This window comes from Coregonus clupeaformis, unplaced genomic scaffold, assembly GCF_020615455.1.
Source record: "Coregonus clupeaformis isolate EN_2021a unplaced genomic scaffold, ASM2061545v1 scaf3621, whole genome shotgun sequence".
Lineage (NCBI taxonomy): Eukaryota > Metazoa > Chordata > Actinopteri > Salmoniformes > Salmonidae > Coregonus > Coregonus clupeaformis.
In genome coordinates, this window is record NW_025537075.1 from 8,516 (window position 1) to 29,754 (window position 21,239).

The 21,239-nt window shown below is 43.1% G+C and overlaps 1 protein-coding gene across 1 annotated transcript; it reads left to right on the plus strand.

Annotated features, from left to right (window-relative positions):
• Positions 1-883: 883 nt before the first annotated feature.
• Positions 884-2,859, plus strand: LOC123490288 (alpha-2,8-sialyltransferase 8F-like; the record flags this gene model as incomplete). Its single annotated transcript, XM_045220351.1, has 3 exons — positions 884-1,024; positions 1,279-1,443; positions 2,365-2,859. Coding segments are annotated over 3 exons (489 nt in total), but the record flags the coding sequence as incomplete, so codon positions are not given.
• Positions 2,860-21,239: the final 18,380 nt, after the last annotated feature.

Consider the following 21,239-nt stretch of genomic DNA (forward strand, 5'->3'; position numbering starts at 1 on the left):
TTTAGAGTTCAAGGCACACTTAACCAGCCTGGCTACCACAGCATTCTGCAGCGATACACCATCCCATCTGGTTTGGGCTTAGTGGGACTATCATTTGTTTTTCAACAGGACAATGACCCAACACACCTCCAGGCTGTGTAAGGGCTATTTGACCAAGAAGGAGAGTGATGGAGTGCTGCATCAGATGACCTGGCCTCCACAATCACCCGACCTCAACCCAATTGAGATGGTTTGGGATGAGTTGGACCGCAGAGTGAAGGATAAGCAGCCAACAAGTGCTAAGCATATGTGGGAACTCCTTCAAGACTGTTGGAAAAGCATTCCAGGTGAAGCTGGTTGAGAGAATGCCAAGAGTGTGCAAAGCTGTCATGAAGGCAAAGGGTGGCTACTTTGAAGAATCTAAAATATATTTTGATTTGTTTAAAACTTTTTTGGTTACTACATGATTCCATATGCGTTATTTCATAGTTTTGATTTCTTCACTGTTATTCTACAATGTAGAAAATAGTAAAAAAAATTAAAAAAAAATTGAATGATTAGGTGTTTCCAAACTGATGACTGGTACTGTATGTAAATGTGATATTTCCGTTTTTAATTTTTAATAAATTTGCAAAAAAACTGTTTTTACTTTGTAGTTATGGAGTATTGTGTGTAGATTGATGTGGGGAAAAAACAATTTAATCAATTTCATAATAAAGCTGTAACGTAAAGGGGGTCTGAATACTTTCCGAATGCACTGTATATCGTTAATAATCATCTCTCTCCTATCTCGTCCACTCACCTGCCTCCTAACTCCTCCCCATCTGTCTCCTAACTCCGCCTCTCACCTGCCTCCTAACTCCTCCCCATCTGTCTCCTAACTCTGCCTCTCACCTGTCTCCTAACACCTCCCTCGCTTGTCCTCAGATACCCTGACCTCCAGCGGAACCCTGGACCCCTGGTGGAACGCGTGTCAGTCTATGGCCACGCCCATCTGCTTCTCCACGCCTTCTCTTTTGGCTTTGGGACCACCTCCTGCTTCAAGGTGAGCTGCTATTTTGAGATGAGACTAGTTAGGGCCCTGCTACCCGGCACCGGCCCAACAGGACCCATTGCTATGCACCTGGTAAGGGCCGGGCCTATTTTTTCATCAATAACTAGGGCATGGGCCGGGCTCGGTAGCATTTTTAAGAACGACAAAATTGATAACTAACATTTTGATCCTGGGGGAGGAGAGGAGGGTTGGGCGAGGAGGGTAGATCGTAATAATGTCATTAATCAGTCTTTGTTCTGTCCGAGGTGTACCACGCCCTTCGTAAGGCCCGCCCCCAACAGGAAGTGGAGTTCTTTCACCCAGTCTACCTGCTTGAGCTGGACAGGTTCTGGCGTCGCCGCGGGCAACGAGCCCCACGGCTCTCTTCTGGTATGATGCTGGCCAGCACTGCTCTGGAGATTTGTGAACAGGTGTGTGTGTGTGTGTTGCCTCAGAAGAGGTTCCCGTCCAATCTGAAGTTTCCATGTCCTTGTGCAGGAGTGTTGGGACACAAAGGAGGAAACCATTGAATAGGACCGGCGCAAGCACACACCCTTGCCTCACACTAGTGTCTACTCCAAAGGGTTCAGACTCCTGACCACCAACTGTTATCCTGGCCATCATCCCCTCATGGAACTAACACAGGATGTTCACACATTTCCCGGGGCAGCCATGCTGCAGGAGGACCTTCCAAAGGAGTTCACGTTGTACTGTGTTGAAGGCTTTGGAGAGGTCCACAAAGCCCATGAATAGGTATTGTTTCACTGCACTTGTCCTGCAGTTGGCGTGCACTGAAGATCATGTCCACGTGCTTCTGTTCTTTCTGAAGCCGCACTGGGACTCTGGTAGCATCTGCCACAAAGCTTGAATCTGAACGAGTACTTGAGCTTCAGTACGTGGATGATTGTGCTCTTGTGGCACATACCCAAGAAGCTCTACAAGCCACCCTCACAGCAGCTGTACAGACAGCTACAACTGGGCCGTCGTTCAGCAGGTGGTCAGAAAAAGCGTCTAAAGGACCAATTGAAGACTTCACTAAAGAAGTGTGGGATAAACCCTGCCTCCATGAACTGTTGCTGCAGACCGGCCTCTGTCATGAAGGAGTGCAGTTGGCTGAGGAGAAAAGTACTGAACGATGCCTGGCAAAGTGACAGAGAAGACATATGTCAATGGCTGCACTGGCCTCAACGACAGTGTGCATCCCGCATCGGATTATACAGTCATCAGCGAATCCACAAGCATTAGAGGTCATTAGAAGTCATTATTGGATGCGATCGACTACCTTAAGAGATTAAGTGTGTGTGTGTGCGCGCGTGCATGTATGTTTCTAAGTCTTTATCTCTCTCTGTCAGGTTCATCTGTACGGCTTCTGGCCCTTCCGTCTGGATCTATCCCAAAATACTTTGCCCCATCATTACTATGACAACGTTGGTCCAAGTCACTTCATGCACACCATGCCTAAAGAGTTCCTGCTATTACTACAACTCCACAGCCAGGGGGCGCTACAGCTACATGTTGGACCCTGTACACCCTAACAAGCGGATGGTCGGGGGGCAGGAACATAATTATAACAATTTGTACACTGCAAATTGACCACAACTAAGCCCAAAAAGAGGTTGTATTTGAAAATAACAGTAATTTCATACCTTGATTACACTGAGACACAGTATGGGCCCCCATTGACTTTGTTTGTCACTCTCACTCAGATATCATTAACATTTACATTTTAGTCATTTAGCAGACGCTCTTGTCCAGAGCGACTTACATCAGCAATTAGGGTTAAGGGCGTAAATCATTGCAAAATCTGTAGCATTGCAGGAAATTAGCTTTAAAACGGCAATAATGTATCTCTGCCCCATGGCAAAATGAGTAGAATTGCATGAAATGTGTTATAAAATTGCAAAATGTTCTCTCCGCTCCATTGCAAAATGTGTAGAACTGCAGAAAACTTACTGGGGGGCCCCCCAACCAAATCTTGCGTAGGGCCCCCAAAATGCTAGAGACACACACACACATACACACGCATGAAGAAATCCAAATAGAAGTATAACATTTTAATGTTTCCAATAAAATGCCTGTACACCCTAACCCCTACACCCTAACCCTTCACCATAACTCCTACACCCTAACCCGTGTTAATACAACTCCACAGCCAGGGGGCGATACAGCTACATGTTGGACTCTGTCTAACCTACATCCTAAAAAGTTATTTATACATTATTTGTATGCTGTGGTTTTATATTTTATTGGAAACATTAAAATGTTATACTTCTATTTGGATTTCCTTACTGTATGGTTTTAATTTATTTTTCTATAAATGATTGATCCAATTATTTCTTCATGCGTGTGTTTGTGTGTATGTGTGTGTGTGTAATACAGGATCAGATGTTTCATATATGAAGATTAAGGTGAACAGAGCCCTATACTACGAATATGGTTTGAGGAGTTAGTGAGGTAACTTTGGTCAACCCTGAGTTCAACTCGGGATAACTGGTGACACAAAAGTAGCTCACCTTTTAGCCAGGTACATTTCTATGGCAATGAATCCTTCAGAACTAACCCGCTCTGGGGCAGGCTATCTCAGGGCTAACTACACTTATCCTGAATGAAGTGTTTGAGATGTGAGTTGAGGAACAATCATATTAGATTCCCTCCCTCTTGCAAAGAGTGCATCATCATCCCCTCCATGTTTTTTTGTGTTAAAAATAGTAACATTAAAATGCCTATTACTTTACACATTTAGTAATAACAGGATGCATTTGCAACTTGATGCACAGTAAAACTTTTGTATGTTAAAGGGATACTTCGGGATTTTGGCAATGAGGCCCTTTATCTACTTCCCCAGAGGCAGATGAACTCGTGGATACCATTTTTATGTCTCTGTGTCCAGTATGAAGCTTTAGCACAATGAATGGAAGTCTATGGGTATCTGTTAGTATGCTAGCATGCTCTTTGCCAAAATCCCGAAGTATCCCTTTAATAAAATAATAGTATCTATAGAGGTGTAGAAAAAAGGTGCTCTTGAATTGATACACCACACCAAAGCACACCAAAGACAGCATTAATGATACATAATATAAGAATGGTGGCACTTCTAATAGCCTATTTGACACCATAGCCTGCTGAATTTGCAAGATAACTTTTCTTTCATTTTGATTTCGGCAAAAATAAAAATGTGCCACTGACTCGCCTATGGATTAATGTTTCAGCGTTGTCTACTGTACATGAAGAGGTTGCCTTCGACTAACCTAACATACCAGGCATAAGAGAAACGCCTGAGCGGAGTTCCCACGTCCGGTTTTCAGAAGAAAATGAAGCTAGGTTGAAAACCCTAGCCACATGCGACATGAATGTGCAGTTACAAGCCTGGCTCGAGCAAGCTAAAAAAAAAAGCGATGGGTATATAATCAATATCCAACTTCGTAACATGGATGAAGCCTGAGCTGGAATGTGAAGCTAACTTAGATAACTTCAGAAAAGCCTGAGTACATCTAGCTAGATTCGTAGCACACCACTCAGGTTCATATTTGATGAATGTTCTAATATACACAAACTTGCAGCACCCCGCCATACGGCGGTAAATCATTGCATCTGATTAATTCCATTCGATGCGATTCCATTTTTGAGGACTGCCACCATATAAATACATTTTATTTATACTATTTATAAGCTATTGTCAACTTCCTGTCTATGGTTATTTTGCTCACTGATCACTGTCAATTGCTCACTGTCATCCTAATGTGTGCAACTATTATTGATGTCGCACAGAAAAGTTATTTAGTTGCAAATGCAACTAGGGCCATGTAAATAGGCTGATTGTTAGGCTACTCCATTTGAATCCATTGGTGGCACCTCGTGTGGCCGGCAGGGATGTAGCTCAGTTGGTAGAGCAAGGCGTTTGCAACGCCAGGGTTGTGGGTTCGATTTCCAAAAAAATAAAATAATGTATTCACTCACTAACTGTAAGACGCTCTGGATAAGAGCGTCTGCTAAATGACTAAAATGTAATTCAAAAGCAGGTTGGCGTTTATTGTCATAAGTCTTGTCCTGGAGGCAGAACTGAGCAATTTCCCCTTAAACCAGCTGCAAAGTCAAAATTGGCTATGTTGCTTCTTGGTCTTAATTTAAGGTTAGGGTTAGACATTAAGGTTTGGTTTAGGTTTAAATAAGATTTTATAACTTTGTAGCTGTGCCAGCTAGTGACCACTCTGCAGAGCTGCCTCCAGAACATTATTCATTATCAAAGTCAGCGCAAAATTGTAGGAAGAGATCCTCCCGCAGCTGAGAAGCTTTTGGTATTATAATATACCACAGGAAGTTGGTGGCACCTTAATTGGGGAGGATGGGCTCGTGGTAATGGCTGGAGCTGAATGGTATGTGTTTCATGCAATTCCATTCTCTCCGTTCCAGCCATTATTGTGAGTCGTCCTCCCAGCAGCCTCTACTGTAATATACAGTAGATAACATGATATCACATAAAATATTGGCAGTGGCTCCTGATCCGTGGTCAGAACTTTTATTTCTGAGGCTCTGTATCCGTGAGTCTGCAAAATCTCGCAGTATCTTGTTATTTTGGATCGGGTTTTGACAAACAGGACGAACTAGACTGAATCTTTATATTGATCCTTGATGGCTGAATAAAAACATCTGACTAACACACAGACACACACACACACACCAGGGCCTGCGCTAGAACGAATCAGTTGGAAGGGCATTTGATTTCCATATGGGAGCATATTTTTTCCACGGGACTTCCTATGTTACATTTTTTAAGTGGGTGTTATAGTAAAACCCAGCATGAGTTTCAAGTTTGGGAACGCTTACAATTTATCCTACCATTTCTACCGATCTGGTGCCAGTTATGATTTTCATATGCCCATTTTCATTTCAATAATAAAGTTTTTTCATTTCTCAAAATCATTGTCACTTGGTTAATCAAAATCTACCATATGGACACATTGATGGACCGTGATCCATTGTCGGCTAAAGAAATGAGCTCATGGAACTCAGAGAAAGTCTATAGCCCAATGCAACAGTAGGCCTATAACTTCCATCGTCAACTAAGTAAAATACATAGCTAGGTCTAAAGCCGACAAATAAAAACAGTAGAAAATATCATTTTCAATCGCATTCTACTCCACCTGTCTGCCTCCCTTTCTATCTGTCATTACTTGAGCTATAGCTAGTGAAGTGCAACATTGTATCAAATCAATCAACTGGGTCCCAGACCGAAGCTGTCACTAGTGAACTTGCAATATTGCCATGCCCTCGGTGCCAGTGAGCTCGGGAAAGACAGCTGTTTTTGCGGAAGGGAAAAAGTTAAGGTATTTTATGATGTTCCACTGGATATATGGGATCATCACAGACCCGTCGCCAGACCTCAGTCTTAAGGGGGGCATATGAAATGCATGGGAGGGCAGGGCACAATTGTTATTAGCCTACAGTACATATATTTAATAATAAATTCCCTCAAGTGGGGGGGCACAAGCATTTTTGGGGGCGGGCCCGGCCCCCTATGGCCCGCCCATAGCGACGGGTGTGGATCATCAGATCATTATATTTTGCTCTTTCACACCGAGGCTTGGTGATTATCGAGGCTGGGAGTGTTGGAAAGATTTTTCAAATACTTTGAGGAACTATTATCATTCGCAATGGATGTTGTTGACTTATTGTGTCAGCTTATTAGTGGTGGACCTGGTGAGTTAAAACAATCAGAACTCAGGCATCTCCAAATTGGTACTTTTCTACATTTGCATGCAGCAGGCCAGGTACTTCAATGCATGCTCAGGCGCGCCCTCCATCAACATTATCAAGACAGAGAAACTAGACACATGCTCACATGGAGCACTCAAAAACAATTAGCTCAATTGGTAGAGCATGGCGCTTGCAACAACAGGATTGTGGGTTTGATTCCCGGGACCACCCGTATGTAAAATGTATGCACGCATGACTGTAAGTCGCTTTGGATAAAAGCGTCTGCTATATGGCATATATAAAAGACAATGAACAAATTAACAAAATTCGTATATGATGCTTATGAAATAAACCAAAACTTGTTTCTCACAAGTGTTGCTGGTTGTGACGTCTGTAAACCCTTTCACTCTGAGAATGTTAAATGACTGTAATTGCTTGCATTAACAAAAATGAATGTAACCAAATGACGGGGATTAACAGTGTATTTAGACATATGTAGTGGGAATTGATGAAAATGAACAATCACAGGGCAAAACATTCACACAATAGTACAAGGAATGCGCAAGAATTGTCGGGAGAGAGCTGAGTGTATTCTGGAGAGCTGAGTGCATGCATTCTGGAGAGAGATGCACCATATCTTAGCCACACAACTGTACCATTCTTCTTGTCTCAACATTTTAAATTATACTCAAGGCACATTATCTTCACACATATTTTAGATGCTTTTCACTGACAAACCCAAATAAGCTAATGATACTCTGTGGCTAAGTCATGGTCTCTGGTGAAGTATTTTGAATGATTTTACTTAGACAGGAGTAATTATATAATTTTGGCAAAACATAAATTTACTATAGGGGAAGCCAGCATCTGAACAGTACACTGTGTACACGGCAACTTTCCTTTCCAATTTGCAAGTGGCTGCCTGAAACCAGAGTATGTACAGTATATAATGAGAAGTTTCTCACGTCTCCGCCCAGCAATGGGAGTCATTGTCCCAAAGGCAGGAAGGCAGGCGACAAGCTTAGGTCTGCATATTTCTTTTTTATTTCTAACCTTTATTTTACTGGGAGTCATACTGAGACCAAGGTCTCTTTTACAGATGAGCCCTGAATTACACAAATTACAGAAAATACATCAAAATATAAATACAAAATGCAAGTAGAAAGAAAAACACGGTCATAAAAAACAAACACATCCATCAGTAATAAGGTCCTCAATCAGCTTTCTGAATTGCCCTAGAGGCACCAGAACATCAAATGTAAGAACATTTTGAAGATTGTTCCCCAAATAAGGTGCAAGAATACTAAAAGCTGATTTACCTAACTCGGGTAAAGGAATTTCCAGAGTTAGCCATCCCTGAAACCTGGAGTGGTAACATATGTCTAAAGTTTAGTAATGATGTTAGGTACATTGGGAGTTTTTGTAAAAGGGCTTTATAAATGAAAACATAGTATTGTACCAACCTACATGACATCAAAGAGGGCCAACCAACTTTCTGGTAGAGAATGTGATGAGTACTAAAATTGTCACTAGTAATAAAGCGCAGTACGCTATGATAAACTGCATCTAACGGCTTTAATGAAGGGGCAGCTACTTTCATACAGATGATGTAGCCATAGTCTAGGACCGATAGGAACATCGACTGAATAATCTGCTTTCTACTATTTAGCTAGAGGCAGGACCTATTTCTATAGAAGAAGCCCATTTTATTCTCAGCTTCTTAACTAACTCATCAATATGCTTTTTAAAGACAGCTTTTCATCTATCTAGATGCCCAGTTATTTGTAAGCACGGACATAGGGCTGTGGCGGTCAGCCCTATTTTGTCAGCAGCTTATTGTCATGCAAAAGCCTCTGGTCTCACGGGTAATTGACCGCTAATTACCATAAACACATTTAGATCTCCAGGCTCCACACTTTGGAACATCTACATTAAAAAAAGTCTAATAAATCAACTGAATATACACCATCACAATAAATCCATTATTTATTTTAGGCAGGTCTAAAGAAACATTATGATGTGAAGAAAATGTATTTCAGAAGAACAGAATATGAGTTGGCCTACAGTATGTTATCTGGCTATGCGCCATGCCATAGGCTGTAGACTTGTTAATTTAGCAGAAAATAAATGCCGTTATTTTATATTATATGATTTTATAATAGTAAGAATATCATTGAAGTGCTGAACAAATAGTTATGTTGACTACGTCCGTCCTAGCTCACTCGCTCATTAATGTCTTAATCGAAATTGCGGATTGCCTCTTATCCGCTCGTTGTCCCCTTATGCCATAGTTTGTACATCTCAATTGTCAGTAGAAACCTCATTTGTTTAAGCAAGTCAGCCATATCAGCTATGTTTTTTTTAAGGGCAGTAAATGAGGCTGAATGAACTGTTTCGCTGCCAGACAAGGTTCCGCTGATAGCAATGTCTAGCAGTGGTAAGGATTCACTCCATGGTGCTGAAAAGAACGCTCTGCTGTTGGGACATCTTTATGTAGGCCCTAACAGTTTGTGGGCACCATTTGTCACTGTTATAGTGCAATTCATGTATTGTTTAGTGTTGTGTTGTGAAAGTGGCTTTGCTGGCATGCATCAACAAAAATTTGGGGGAGTTTGTCCCATCAAGATTTACATGCTAAAATCGGCACTGTTGTGTGTAGATTGTTGAGGATTTGTATTTCTTCAATACATTTTAGAATAAGGACTGTAACGTAAATCAAAGTGTGGAAAAAGGGAAGGGGACTGAATACTTTCCGAATGCACTGCAATACCCCATAATGACAAACTGAAAATATGTTTTTAGAAATGTTTGCTAATGTATTGAAAATAAAATACAGAAATATCTAATTTACATAAGTATTCGCACCCCGAGTCAATATATGTTAGAATCACCTTTGGCACCGATTACAGCTGTGAGTCTTTCTGTGTAAGTCTCCAAGATTGTACAATATTTGCCCATTATTCTTTTCAAAATTCTTCAAGCTCTATCAAATTGGTTGTTGATCATTGCTAGACAACAATTTGCAAGTCTTGCTAAATCTTTTCATGGAGATTTAAGTCAAAACTGGAAAACAGACTGAACCAGGTTTTCCTCTAGGATTTTTCCTGTGCTTAGCTCCATACAGTTTTTTTGAATTACAAGCATACCCAAAACATGATGCAGCCACCACAATTCTTGAAAATATGAAGAGTGGTACTCAGTAATGTGTTGGATTGGATTTGCCCAAAATATAACACTTTGTATTCAGGACAAAAAGTTAATTGTTTTGCCACAGTTTTTACAGTATTACTTTAGTGCCTTGTTGCAAACTGGATGCATGTTTTGGAATATTTTTTTCTGTACAGGCTTCCTTCTTTTCACTCTGTCAATTAGGTTAGTATTGTGGAGTAACTACAATGCTGTTGATCCATCCTCAGTTTTCTCCTATGACAGCCATTAAACCCTGTAACTGTTTTAAAGTCACCATTGGCCTCATGGTGAAATCCCTGAGCAGATTCCTTCCTCTCCGGCAGCTTAGTTAGGAAGGATTCCTGTATCGTTGTAGTGACTGGGTGTATTGATACACCATCCAAAGTGTAATTAATAACTTCACCATGCCCAAAGGGATATTCAATGTCTGCTTTTTTTTCTGGATGTGTCCTTTGAGAGGCATTGGAAAACCTCCCTGATCTTTGTGGTTGAAACTGTGCTTGAAATTCACTGCTCGACTGAGGGACCATACAGATTACATTTACATTTACGTCATTTAGCAGACGGGGGGGACGGGGGGGACGGGGGGGGTAGAAGGAATACTTTATCCTATCCCAGGTATTCCTTAAAGAGGTGGGGTTTCAAATGTCTCCGGAAGGTGGTGAGTGACTCCGCTGTCCTGGCGTCGTGAAGGAGCTTGTTCCACCATTGGGGTGCCAGAGCAGCGAACAGTTTTGACTGGGCTGAGCGGGAACTATGCTTCCGCAGAGGAAGGGGAGCCAGCAGGCCAGAGGTGGATGAAGGCAATGCCCTCGTTTGGGTGTAGGGACTGATCAGAGCCTGAAGGTACGGAGGTGCCGTTCCCCTCACAGCTCCATAGGCAAGCACCATGGTCTTGTAACAGATGCGAGCTTCAACTGGAAGCCAGTGGAGTGTGCGGAGGAGCGGGGTGACGTGAGAGAACTTGGGAAGGTTGAACACCAGACGGGCTGCGGCATTCTGGATGAGTTGTAGGGGTTTAATGGCACAGGCAGGGAGCCCAGCCAACAGCGAGTTGCAGTAATCCAGACGGGAGATGACAAGTGCCTGGATTAGGACCTGTGCCGCTTCCTGTGTAAGGCAGGGTCGTACAGATAATTGTATGTGTGGGGTACAGAGATGAGGTAGTCATTCAAAAATAATGTTAAATACTATTATTGCACACAGAGTGAGTCCATGCAACTTATTATGTGACTTGTTAAGCAATATTTAACTATTGACCTTATTTAGATTTGCCGTAACAAAGTTGTTGACTCACGACATTTCAGCTCTTCAATATTTATTAAGTTGTTACAAAAAAATTAAAAATAATACGTCATTCCACTTTGACATTATGGGGTATTGTGTGTAGGCCAGTGGGGGGGGGGGGAATCTACATTTAACACATTTTAAATACAGGCTGTAACACAACAAAATGTGAAAAAAGTCAAGGGGTGTTAATACTTTCTGAAGGCGCTGTACAAACAAACTTAATGACTTGTGATAATGCAGGAATAACCGGTGACAAGTGGAACAGTAAACGACAACTGAAGACACACGGGGACACACACACACACACACACACACAGCTTTATTAGAGAACTGACCCCTGACTGTCATCTGATTCAAGTTTGAACTGGTTTGATGGTAAATAAGGATTCAGGATGTACCACAGGAACCAAACCAGGACAGGGTTGTTGTCTTAACGAAATATCTTTCATCTAGAGTTTATAGGTACTAGGAACACTCCCCAGTCTAGCTACTCCCTGCCCAGCCAATAAGCGACATAATGTCGCTACTTGCTAACACCTGCCAGTCCCCATGGAAGCTTACCTTTGACAAAGAGTCCATGACCCTGTTCTATAGGGTACCGGTACATGCCACCGCATAAAATACATAAAATGAGAGATTCAGGTAATAGAGATGATACATAGCAGGGAATGATTGACAGTTGTTGACATGAGACTCTTGTCTTAAATTGAGACTTGGTTGGCTTTGTATGGAGTATGGTTTATCTAAAAGGAGACACAAAGGTGCAAATAATAACGGGCAATAAAAGGAATGGCATAGTAATAACAGCATACACAATTATTTGGCTGTTAGTGGTTTCGGGAGCGGTTGTCGGGAGAGGTTGTGTTTTCTCTAGCAGGAGGTAAGCTTGGCTTCTTATATGGTGTTGAGTAAAGCTTAAACCATGTATTTAGATTGTAGGTAGGTATTGTAGTTAGGTATTATAGGTAGTTTACTCAGGTAGTTATTGTAGGTTATTGTAGGTTATTGTAGGTAAGTATTGTATTCGGCGGACCCCGGCGAAGCACGAGGCTAGTTTACCCACTACTTGGACCAACAAAGCTAGCTAGCTAGCTAGCGGGTAGCTACTGGTAACTTTTAGCAACTGTGGTTAGTTGTTTCCAATGTTATTTCACGCTTAAGAGTACCTGTGATTGAGCCAGCTAGCTGCCTACCATTCAGCTGTTTTTCTAACCTCATTATCCGAGGCATTAACGTTAGGTGGTTGGTAGCTGCTGTACTTAATTACAGCTACTGATTGCAGTCTGCCACCCAGACAGCTGGCGTTGGGTAAATTTGGCTTTATACATAGCTTGGGCTTTGTCGAGTAAGGCTTAAACTATGTATTTAGATTGTAGTTAGGTATTATAGGTAGGCATCGTGGGCTGTATATTAATAGGTAGTATAGGTAGGCATCGTGGGCTGTTGTGGGTAGTTGTTTTATGTAGTTATTGTAGGTTACTTTTGTATTCGGCGGTGCCGGGTGTAGCACGAAGCTAGCTAGCTAACTCACCTCCTGGATTAGCTGGCGAGTAGCTATTAGCAACGGTAGCAACTAAAAACAATATCCTTTTAGCCAGCTACATTCGTTCGCAGCGACGCCGTTTTCAAACAAAGTCAACACAGCAGCCATTGCTAGCTAGCCAACACTACCAGCTAGCTGTACTGTGATAGCTAAATACAATATCTTTGTGCTAGCTAGCCAACGTTTAATTATTGCTGCGTTATGAAAGAACTAGACACGGACACGAATTATCTGTTTAGTGTGTTCACACACTACTGGTAGTTTGTTGTAACCAAGTATTGGTGCTAAACTGTGTGTTATTGGATCCTAGCATGCTAGTTAGCTATGGCGTCATAGTTAGCTAGCTGAATAAAGTAAGTTGAGTCTATTCATTGAAACATTGAACCGCTGTAGTTTACAACAATTCTAATTTCTAAAGTGGAAGTTGGGAGAGTTTTATTCGGGTGGTTCAGTAAAACAATTATAGTTTCTGAGGTGGAAGTTGGGAGAGTTATATTTTTTTTGGTGAGGGAGGCCCTGCTCTCTCCTTTCCCAGATGTTTAGTTCATTTCATTCCGATCTCCTCTGCATTATTGTAGACATCTGCTACAGCCTGTCAACTATGCCTCTGCCTATCCCTGTTCTCTCCTCTCCGCACAGGCTACACAAACGCATCACACCGCGTGGCTGCTGACTCTCTAACCTGGTGGTCCCTGCACGCACCACACACCTGGAGTTCCAGGTCTCAGGCAGCCTCTGGAACTGCCGTTCTGCCGCCAACAAGGCTGACTTCATCCCAGCCTATGCTACCCTCCAGTCCCTCGACTTCCTGGCGCTGACGGAAACATGGATTACCACTGAAAACACTGCTACTCCTACTGCTCTCTCCTCGTCTGACCATGTGTTCTCGCATACCCCGAGAGCATCTGGTCAGAGGGGTGGTGGCACAGGAATCCTCATCTCTCCCAAGTGGTCATTCTCAATTTTTCCCCTAACCCATCTGTCTATCTCCTCATTTGAATTCCACGCTGTCACAGTCACTAGCCCATTTAAGCTTAATATCCTTGTCATCTATCGCCCTCCAGGTTCCCTTGGAGAGTTCATCAATGAGCTTGACGCCTTGATAAGTTCCTTTCCTGAGGATGGCTCACCCTTCACAGTTTTGGGGGATTTCAACCTCCCTATGTCTACATTTGACTCATTTCTCTCTGCCTCCTTCTTTCCACTCCTCTCCTCTTTTGACCTCACCCTCTCACCGTCCCCCCCTACTCACAAGGCAGGCAATACGCTTGACTTCATCTTTACTAGATGTTGCTCCTCTACTAATCTCACTGCAACTCCCCTCCATGTCTCCGACCACTACTTTGTATCCTTTTCTCTCTCGCTCTCCTCCAACACTACTCACTCTGCCCCTACACAGATGGTAACGCGCCGCCGCAACCTTCGCTCTCTCTCTCCCACTACTCTCTCCTCTTCCATCCTATCATCTCTTCCCTCTGCTCAATCCTTCTCCCTCCAATCTCCTGATTCTGCCTCCTCAACCCTCCTCTCCTCCCTTTCTGCATCCTTTAACTCCCTGTGTCCCCTATCCTCCCGGCCGGCTCGGTCCTCCCCTCCAGCTCCGTGGCTTGATGACTCATTGCGAGCTCACAGAGCAGAGCTCCGGGCAGCTGAGCGGAAATGGAAGAAAACTAAACTCCCTGCCGACCTGGCATCTTTTCACTCCCTCCTCTCTACATTTTCTTCATCTGTTTCTGCTGCTAAGGCCACTTTCTACCACTCTAAATTCCAAGCACCTGCCTCTAACCCTAGGAAGCTCTTTGCCACATTCTCCTCACTGCTGAATCCTCCCCCCACCCCCCCACCCCTCCTCCCTCTCTGTGGATGACTTCGTCAACCACTTTGAAAAGAAGGTTGACGACATCCGATCCTCGTTTGTTAAGTCTAATGACACTGCTGGTCCTGCTCACACTGCCCTACCCTATGCTTTGACTTCTTTCTCCCCTCTCTCTCCAGATAAAATCTTGCGACTAGTGACACTGGCCGCCCAACAACCTGCCCGCTTGACCCCATCCCCTCCTCTCTTCTCCAGACCATCTCCGGTGACCTTCTCCCCTACCTCACCTCGCTGATCAACTCATCCTTGACCGCTGGCTATGTCCCTTCCGTCTTCAAGAGAGCGAGAGTTGCACCCCTTCTCAAAAAACCAACACTCGATCCCACTGATGTCAACAACTACAGACCAGTATCCCTTCTTTCTTTTCTTTCCAAAACTATTGAGCGTGCCGTCTTTAGTCAACTCTCTTGCTATCTCTCTCAGAATGACCTTCTTGATCCAAACCAGTCAGGTTTCAGGACTGGTCATTCAACTGAGACTGCTCTTCTCTGTGTCACGGAGGCTCTCCGCACTGCTAAAGCTAACTCTCTCTCCTCTGCTCTTGTCCTTCTAGACCTGTCTGCTGCCTTTGATACTGTGAACCATCAGATCCTCCTCTCCACCCTCTCCGAGCTGGGCATCTCCGGCACGGCTCACTCCTGGATTGCGTCCTACCTGACCGGTCGCTCCTACCAAGTGGCGTGGCGAGAAGCTGTCTCCGCACCACGTGCTCTCACCACTGGTGTCCCCCAGGGCTCAGTTCTAGGCCCTCTCCTTTTCTCCCTATACACCAAGTCACTTGGCTCTGTCATATCCTCACATGGCCTCTCCTATCATTGCTACGCTGACGATACACAACTAATCTTCTCCTTTCCCCCTTCTGATAACCAGGTGGCGAATCGCATCTTTGCATGTCTGGCCGACATATCAGTATGGATGACGGATCACCACCTCAAGCTGAACCCTGGCAAGACGGAGCTGCTCTTCCTCCCGGGGAAGGACTGCCCGTTCCATGATCTCGCCATCACGGTTGACAACTCCGTTGTGTCCTCCTCCCAGAGTGCGAAGAGCCTTGGCGTGACCCTGGACAACACCCTGTCGTTCTCCGCTAACATCAAGGCGGTGACCCGATCCTGCAGGTTCATGCTCTACAACATTCGGAGAGTACGACCCTGCCTTACACAGGAAGCGGCACAGGTCCTAATCCAGGCACTTGTCATCTCCCGTCTGGATTACTGCAACTCGCTGTTGGCTGGGCTCCCTGCCTGTGCCATTAAACCCCTACAACTCATCCAGAATGCCGCAGCCCGTCTGGTGTTCAACCTTCCCAAGTTCTCTCACGTCACCCCCCCTCCTCCGCACACTCCACTGGCTTCCAGTTGAAGCTCGCATCCGTTACAAGACCATGGTGCTTGCCTATGGAGCAGTGAGGGGAACGGCACCTCCGTACCTTCAGGCTCTGATCAGTCCCTACACCCAAACGAGGGCATTGCGTTCATCCACCTCTGGCCTGCTGGCTCCCCTTCCTCTGCGGAAGCATAGTTCCCGCTCAGCCCAGTCAAAACTGTTCGCTGCTCTGGCACCCCAATGGTGGAACAAGCTCCCTCACGACGCCAGGACAGCGGAGTCACTCACCACCTTCCGGAGACATTTGAAACCCCACCTCTTTAAGGAATACCTGGGATAGGATAAAGTAATCATTCTACCACCCCCCCCCCAAAAAAAACAAAAACAAAAAAACATTGTAAAGTGGTTAACCCACTGGCTATAGGGTGAATGCACCAATTTGTAAGTCGCTCTGGATAAGAGCGTCTGCTAAATGACGTAAATGTAAATGTAAATGTAGTGGCCATAATCAATGACCATGTGCTAATGCAATAAACATAAATGGGTAAACCTATGCACAAACATAGTAGCATTATACAATGAATGGCCAGAAAGGAGGTGCAATAGCATGCGGCATGGTAGGCCGAAGCTTTCGCAGGCTAATTTATCAATGGCTACATAGCATAGTATGGCAAGCAAACAATAAAAAACAGATACGTTTAGTAGCAAGCATAGCCATAAAGCAGGCCTAGTTAGAATAACAAAGGCAATGCACTAAAAGTACAACAATTATTAATAAATCATCATTAACACTACAAGTACCAAAGAGAACAGATCAATAGATTCAAAATTGCTTTTTGACTGCGTTGTTAAAACAAAAAACAAAACGTAAAAACATAATTCCATTTTGACATTATGGGGTATTGTGTGTAGGCCAGTGACAAATAAATCTCAATTTATCCCATTTTTAAATTCAGGCTGTAACACAACAAAATGTGGAAAAAGACAAGGGGTGTTAATACTTTCTGAAGGCACCTTGTGATGATGCAGGTATAACAGGTGACAAGTGGAACAGTAAAGGACATCTGAGGACACACGGAACACACACACACACACACACACACACACACACACACACACACACACACACAGCTTTATCAGAGAACTGACCCCTGACTGTCATCTGATTCAAGTTTAACAGGTTTGAAGGTAAATAAGGATTCAGGATGTACCACAGGAACCAAACCGGGACAGGGATGTTATCTTAACAAAATATGAACTATACAAAAAAAGCAATGGTGAGGATCCTCTTCTTATCTTATAAGATAAAAGGCTTGTACTGACACTTCAATTACATTTGACATTTTAGTCATTTAGCAGACGCTCTTATCCAGAGCGACTTACAGTTAGTGCATACTTTTTTTTTTTTTACATTTTCATACTGGCCCCCCGTGGGAATCGAACCCACAACCCTGGCGTTGCAAACACCATGCTCTACCAACTGAGCTACACGGGGCCTATACTGGTTGTTGTTTGTGAGAGTTGTTTGTCGTGCTCAACTACTCAGCATTGTCTGGTTGAAGGACATGGATTGAAAGAAGGCATCCTCGCAAACAGGAGGGGGGAGAGGGAACATCCCTCTTTTGTGACCCTTTCTAAATCCATTTAATCAGAGAATGTATTATTTTTGTATAATTTTGCTTTAGGACATTTATACAATCTTTTGATTACATTCATTTTTTCAGCTGGAAAGTTAAAAGCTTCTAAAATGTTGCATAGAAAAGGCCATTCAAGATGGTAGAAAAAATTCGACAGGATCCAAATGTAACAGGTGATGTAGCCATAGTCTAGGACCGATAGGAAAACATGAATATAAACTAAATGATTTATGGATGATCTCCTAATATACATGACCAATATTGAAAACTCAATGCCACCTTTGCTAAAAATATTTTCAGAATACTCAAAAATATATATATAATTCACGATCTACAGCAATCCTTTAAGTGGATCACAAAAATATTAAATACAGTGGGGAAAAAAGTATTTAGTCAGCCACCAATTGTGCAAGTTCTCCCACTTAAAAAGATGAGAGAGGCCTGTAATTTTCATCATAGGTACACGTCAACTATGACAGACAAAATGAGAAAAATAAATCCAGAAAATCACATTGTAGGATTTTTATGAATGTATTTGCAAATTATGGTGGAAATTAAGTATTTGGTCAATAACAAAAGTTTCTCAATACTTTGTTATATACCCTTTGTTGGCAATGACACAGGTCAAACGTTTTCTATAAGTCTTCACAAGGTTTTCACACACTGTTGCTGGTATTTTGGCCCATTCCTCCATGCAGATCTCCTCTAGAGCAGTGATGTTTTGGGGCTGTCGCTGGGCAACACAGACTTTCAACTCCCTCCAAAGATTTTCTATGGGGTTGAGATCTGGAGACTGGCTAGGCCACTCCAGCACCTTGAAATGCTTCTTACGAAGCCACTCCTTCGTTGCCCGGGCGGTGTGTTTGGGATCATTGTCATGCTGAAAGACCCAGCCACGTTTCATCTTCAATGCCCTTGCTGATGGAAGGAGGTTTTCACTCAAAATCTCACGATACATGGCCCCATTCATTCTTTCCTTTACACGGATCAGTCGTCCTGGTCCCTTTGCAGAAAAACAGCCCCAAAGCATGATGTTTCCACCCACATGCTTCACAGTAGGTATGGTGTTCTTTGGATGCAACTCAGCATTCTTTGTTCTCCAAACACGACGAGTTGAGTTTTTACCAAAAAGTTATATTTTGGTTTCATCTGACCATATGACATTCTCCCAATCCTCTTCTGGATCATCCGAATGCACTCTAGCAAACTTCAGATGGGCCTGGACATGTACTGGCTTAAGCAGGGGGACACGTCTGGCACTGCAGGATTTGAGTCCCTGGCGGCGTAGTGTGTTACTGATGGTAGGCTTTGTTACTTTGGTCCCAGCTCTCTGCAGGTCATTCACTAGGTCCCCCCGTGTTGTTCTGGGATTTTTGCTCACCGTTCTTGTGATCATTTTGACCCCACGGGGTGAGATCTTGCGTGGAGCCCCAGATCGAGGGAGATTATCAGTGGTCTTGTATGTCTTCCATTTCCTAATAATTGCTCCCACAGTTGATTTCTTCAAACCAAGCTGCTTACCTATTGCAGATTCAGTCTTCCCAGCCTGGTGCAGGTCTACAATTTTGTTTCTGGTGTCCTTTGACAGCTCTTTGGTCTTGGCCATAGTGGAATTTTGAGTGTGACTGTTTGAGGTTGTGGACAGGTGTCTTTTATACTGATAACAAGTTCAAACAGGTGCCATTAATACAGGTAACGAGTGGAGGACAGAGGAGCCTCTTAAAGAAGAAGTTACAGGTCTGTGAGAGCCAGAAATCTTGCTTGTTTGTAGGTGACCAAATACTTATTTTCCACCATAATTTGCAAATAAATTCATAAAAAAATCCTACAATGTGATTTTCTGGATTTTGCTTTCTCAATTTGTCTGTCATAGTTGACGTGTACCTATGATGAAAATTACAGGCCTCTCTCATCTTTTTAAATGGGAGAACTTGCACAATTGGTGGCTGACTAAATACTTTTTTCCCCCACTGTATGTAAATGAGATATTTCTGTATTTCATTTAGGGCTGGGTGGTATACCGTATTTTACTATATACCGGTATTGATGCACGGACCGGTTTGAGTTTTCACTTTATGTTTTAGAACGGTATTTCAGTGTTTGGTTTGTTAAATGTGATGCGCAACTCCGACATGTGTAATGTCCAATTTGATAGTTTACTCAATTTTCTACCTGAGTCATCGCTCTCCTTCACCTCCCGCTGCTGCGTGCCGCTAACCACACCAAGCCCTGCTCCCTGTCACTCAAGGAGAGATCAGTTGCTTGACCACGGAGTCACGAGCACTTTCTTGCCGTTTACTCTTCATGGTCAGATGGATGCAACAATGTTGGTGACATGCTGCTTTCCACAAGTGTTCTATAATTATTGTACACTATTAGTTTGTGTATCTTACCGTCTGCAAACTACTGTTTGCTAGTTTGTCTTTTCTTAGCAAGGTGTTGCTAAAATAATTTGTGTTAGCCACTAATGCTAATCGCTAGCTAGCTGGCTAGCTAGCTTGCTAAATGTACTAAGAGTCAGAGCAAACGTAGCTAGTTAGTTAATACTGCCATGTACGAGTGCTGGTGTAGGCCTAGATAAGCATGTTTGTACAACGGTATCTTATCAGAGAGGAATAGGCGAAGCATGAATATGTTGGCTAACTAGCTAGCTACATGAAGTAGGAAAACATCTAATTAGGGTCAACTGGAAACACTGACCAACACTTTGGTCCCTACCCTGTCAATAATTCCTCACTGACTTATTAATTCATTAACATGTCTAACAACAATGTATTCAAGGTTCTGCCCACTATATTCCAACTATAGAATTAGATTAATCATTATATTTCTATGATTCCAACAGTTCACCAATTAACTAGGCCTAGATTTTCTTGCCCACATCATGCTGTGTGGCACAGTATGGAAAATATAATAAAATTGCAGGAAATGCAGAAATTGATGAAAATGCTGAAAATTCAACAGTATAAATGGAGAAAGCCCCATTTTGTATTTGTATTTATTAAGGCAGCAGCTACTCTTCCTGGGGTCCAGTAATATTAAGGCAGTTATATACAATTAAAAATATTACATGGCATTACATTTCATAACACTTTTCACAACACATTAAGTGTGTTCCCTCAGGCCACTACTCTACTATCACATATCTATAATACAAAATACATGTGTACGTGTCTGTAGAGTGCGTGTCTTATCATGTGTATGTGTGTCTGTGCCTGTGTCTCTTCACGTTCCCCGCTGCTCCATAAGGTTTTTATCTGTTTAAAAAAAAATCTGATTCTACTGCTTGCATCAGTTACCTGATGTGGAATAGAGTTCCATGTAGCCATGGCTCTATGTAGTACTGTGCGCCTCCCATAGTCTGTTCTTGACTTGGGGATTGTGAAGAGACCTTTGGTGGCATGTCTTGTGGGGTATGCATGGGTGTCCGAGCTGTGTGCTAGTAGTTTAAACAGACACCTCAGTGCATTCAGCATGTCAACACTTACAAAAACACTTACAAAAACAAGTAGTGATGAAGTCAATCTCTCCTCGACTTTGAGCCATGAGAGATTTACATGCATATTATTAATGTTAGCTCTCCGTGTACATTTAAGGGCCAGCCGTGCTTCCCTGTTCTGAGCCTGTTTCTGGGATGCTTGATTGTTTTCATTGTTTACTGGGAAGCTTAGC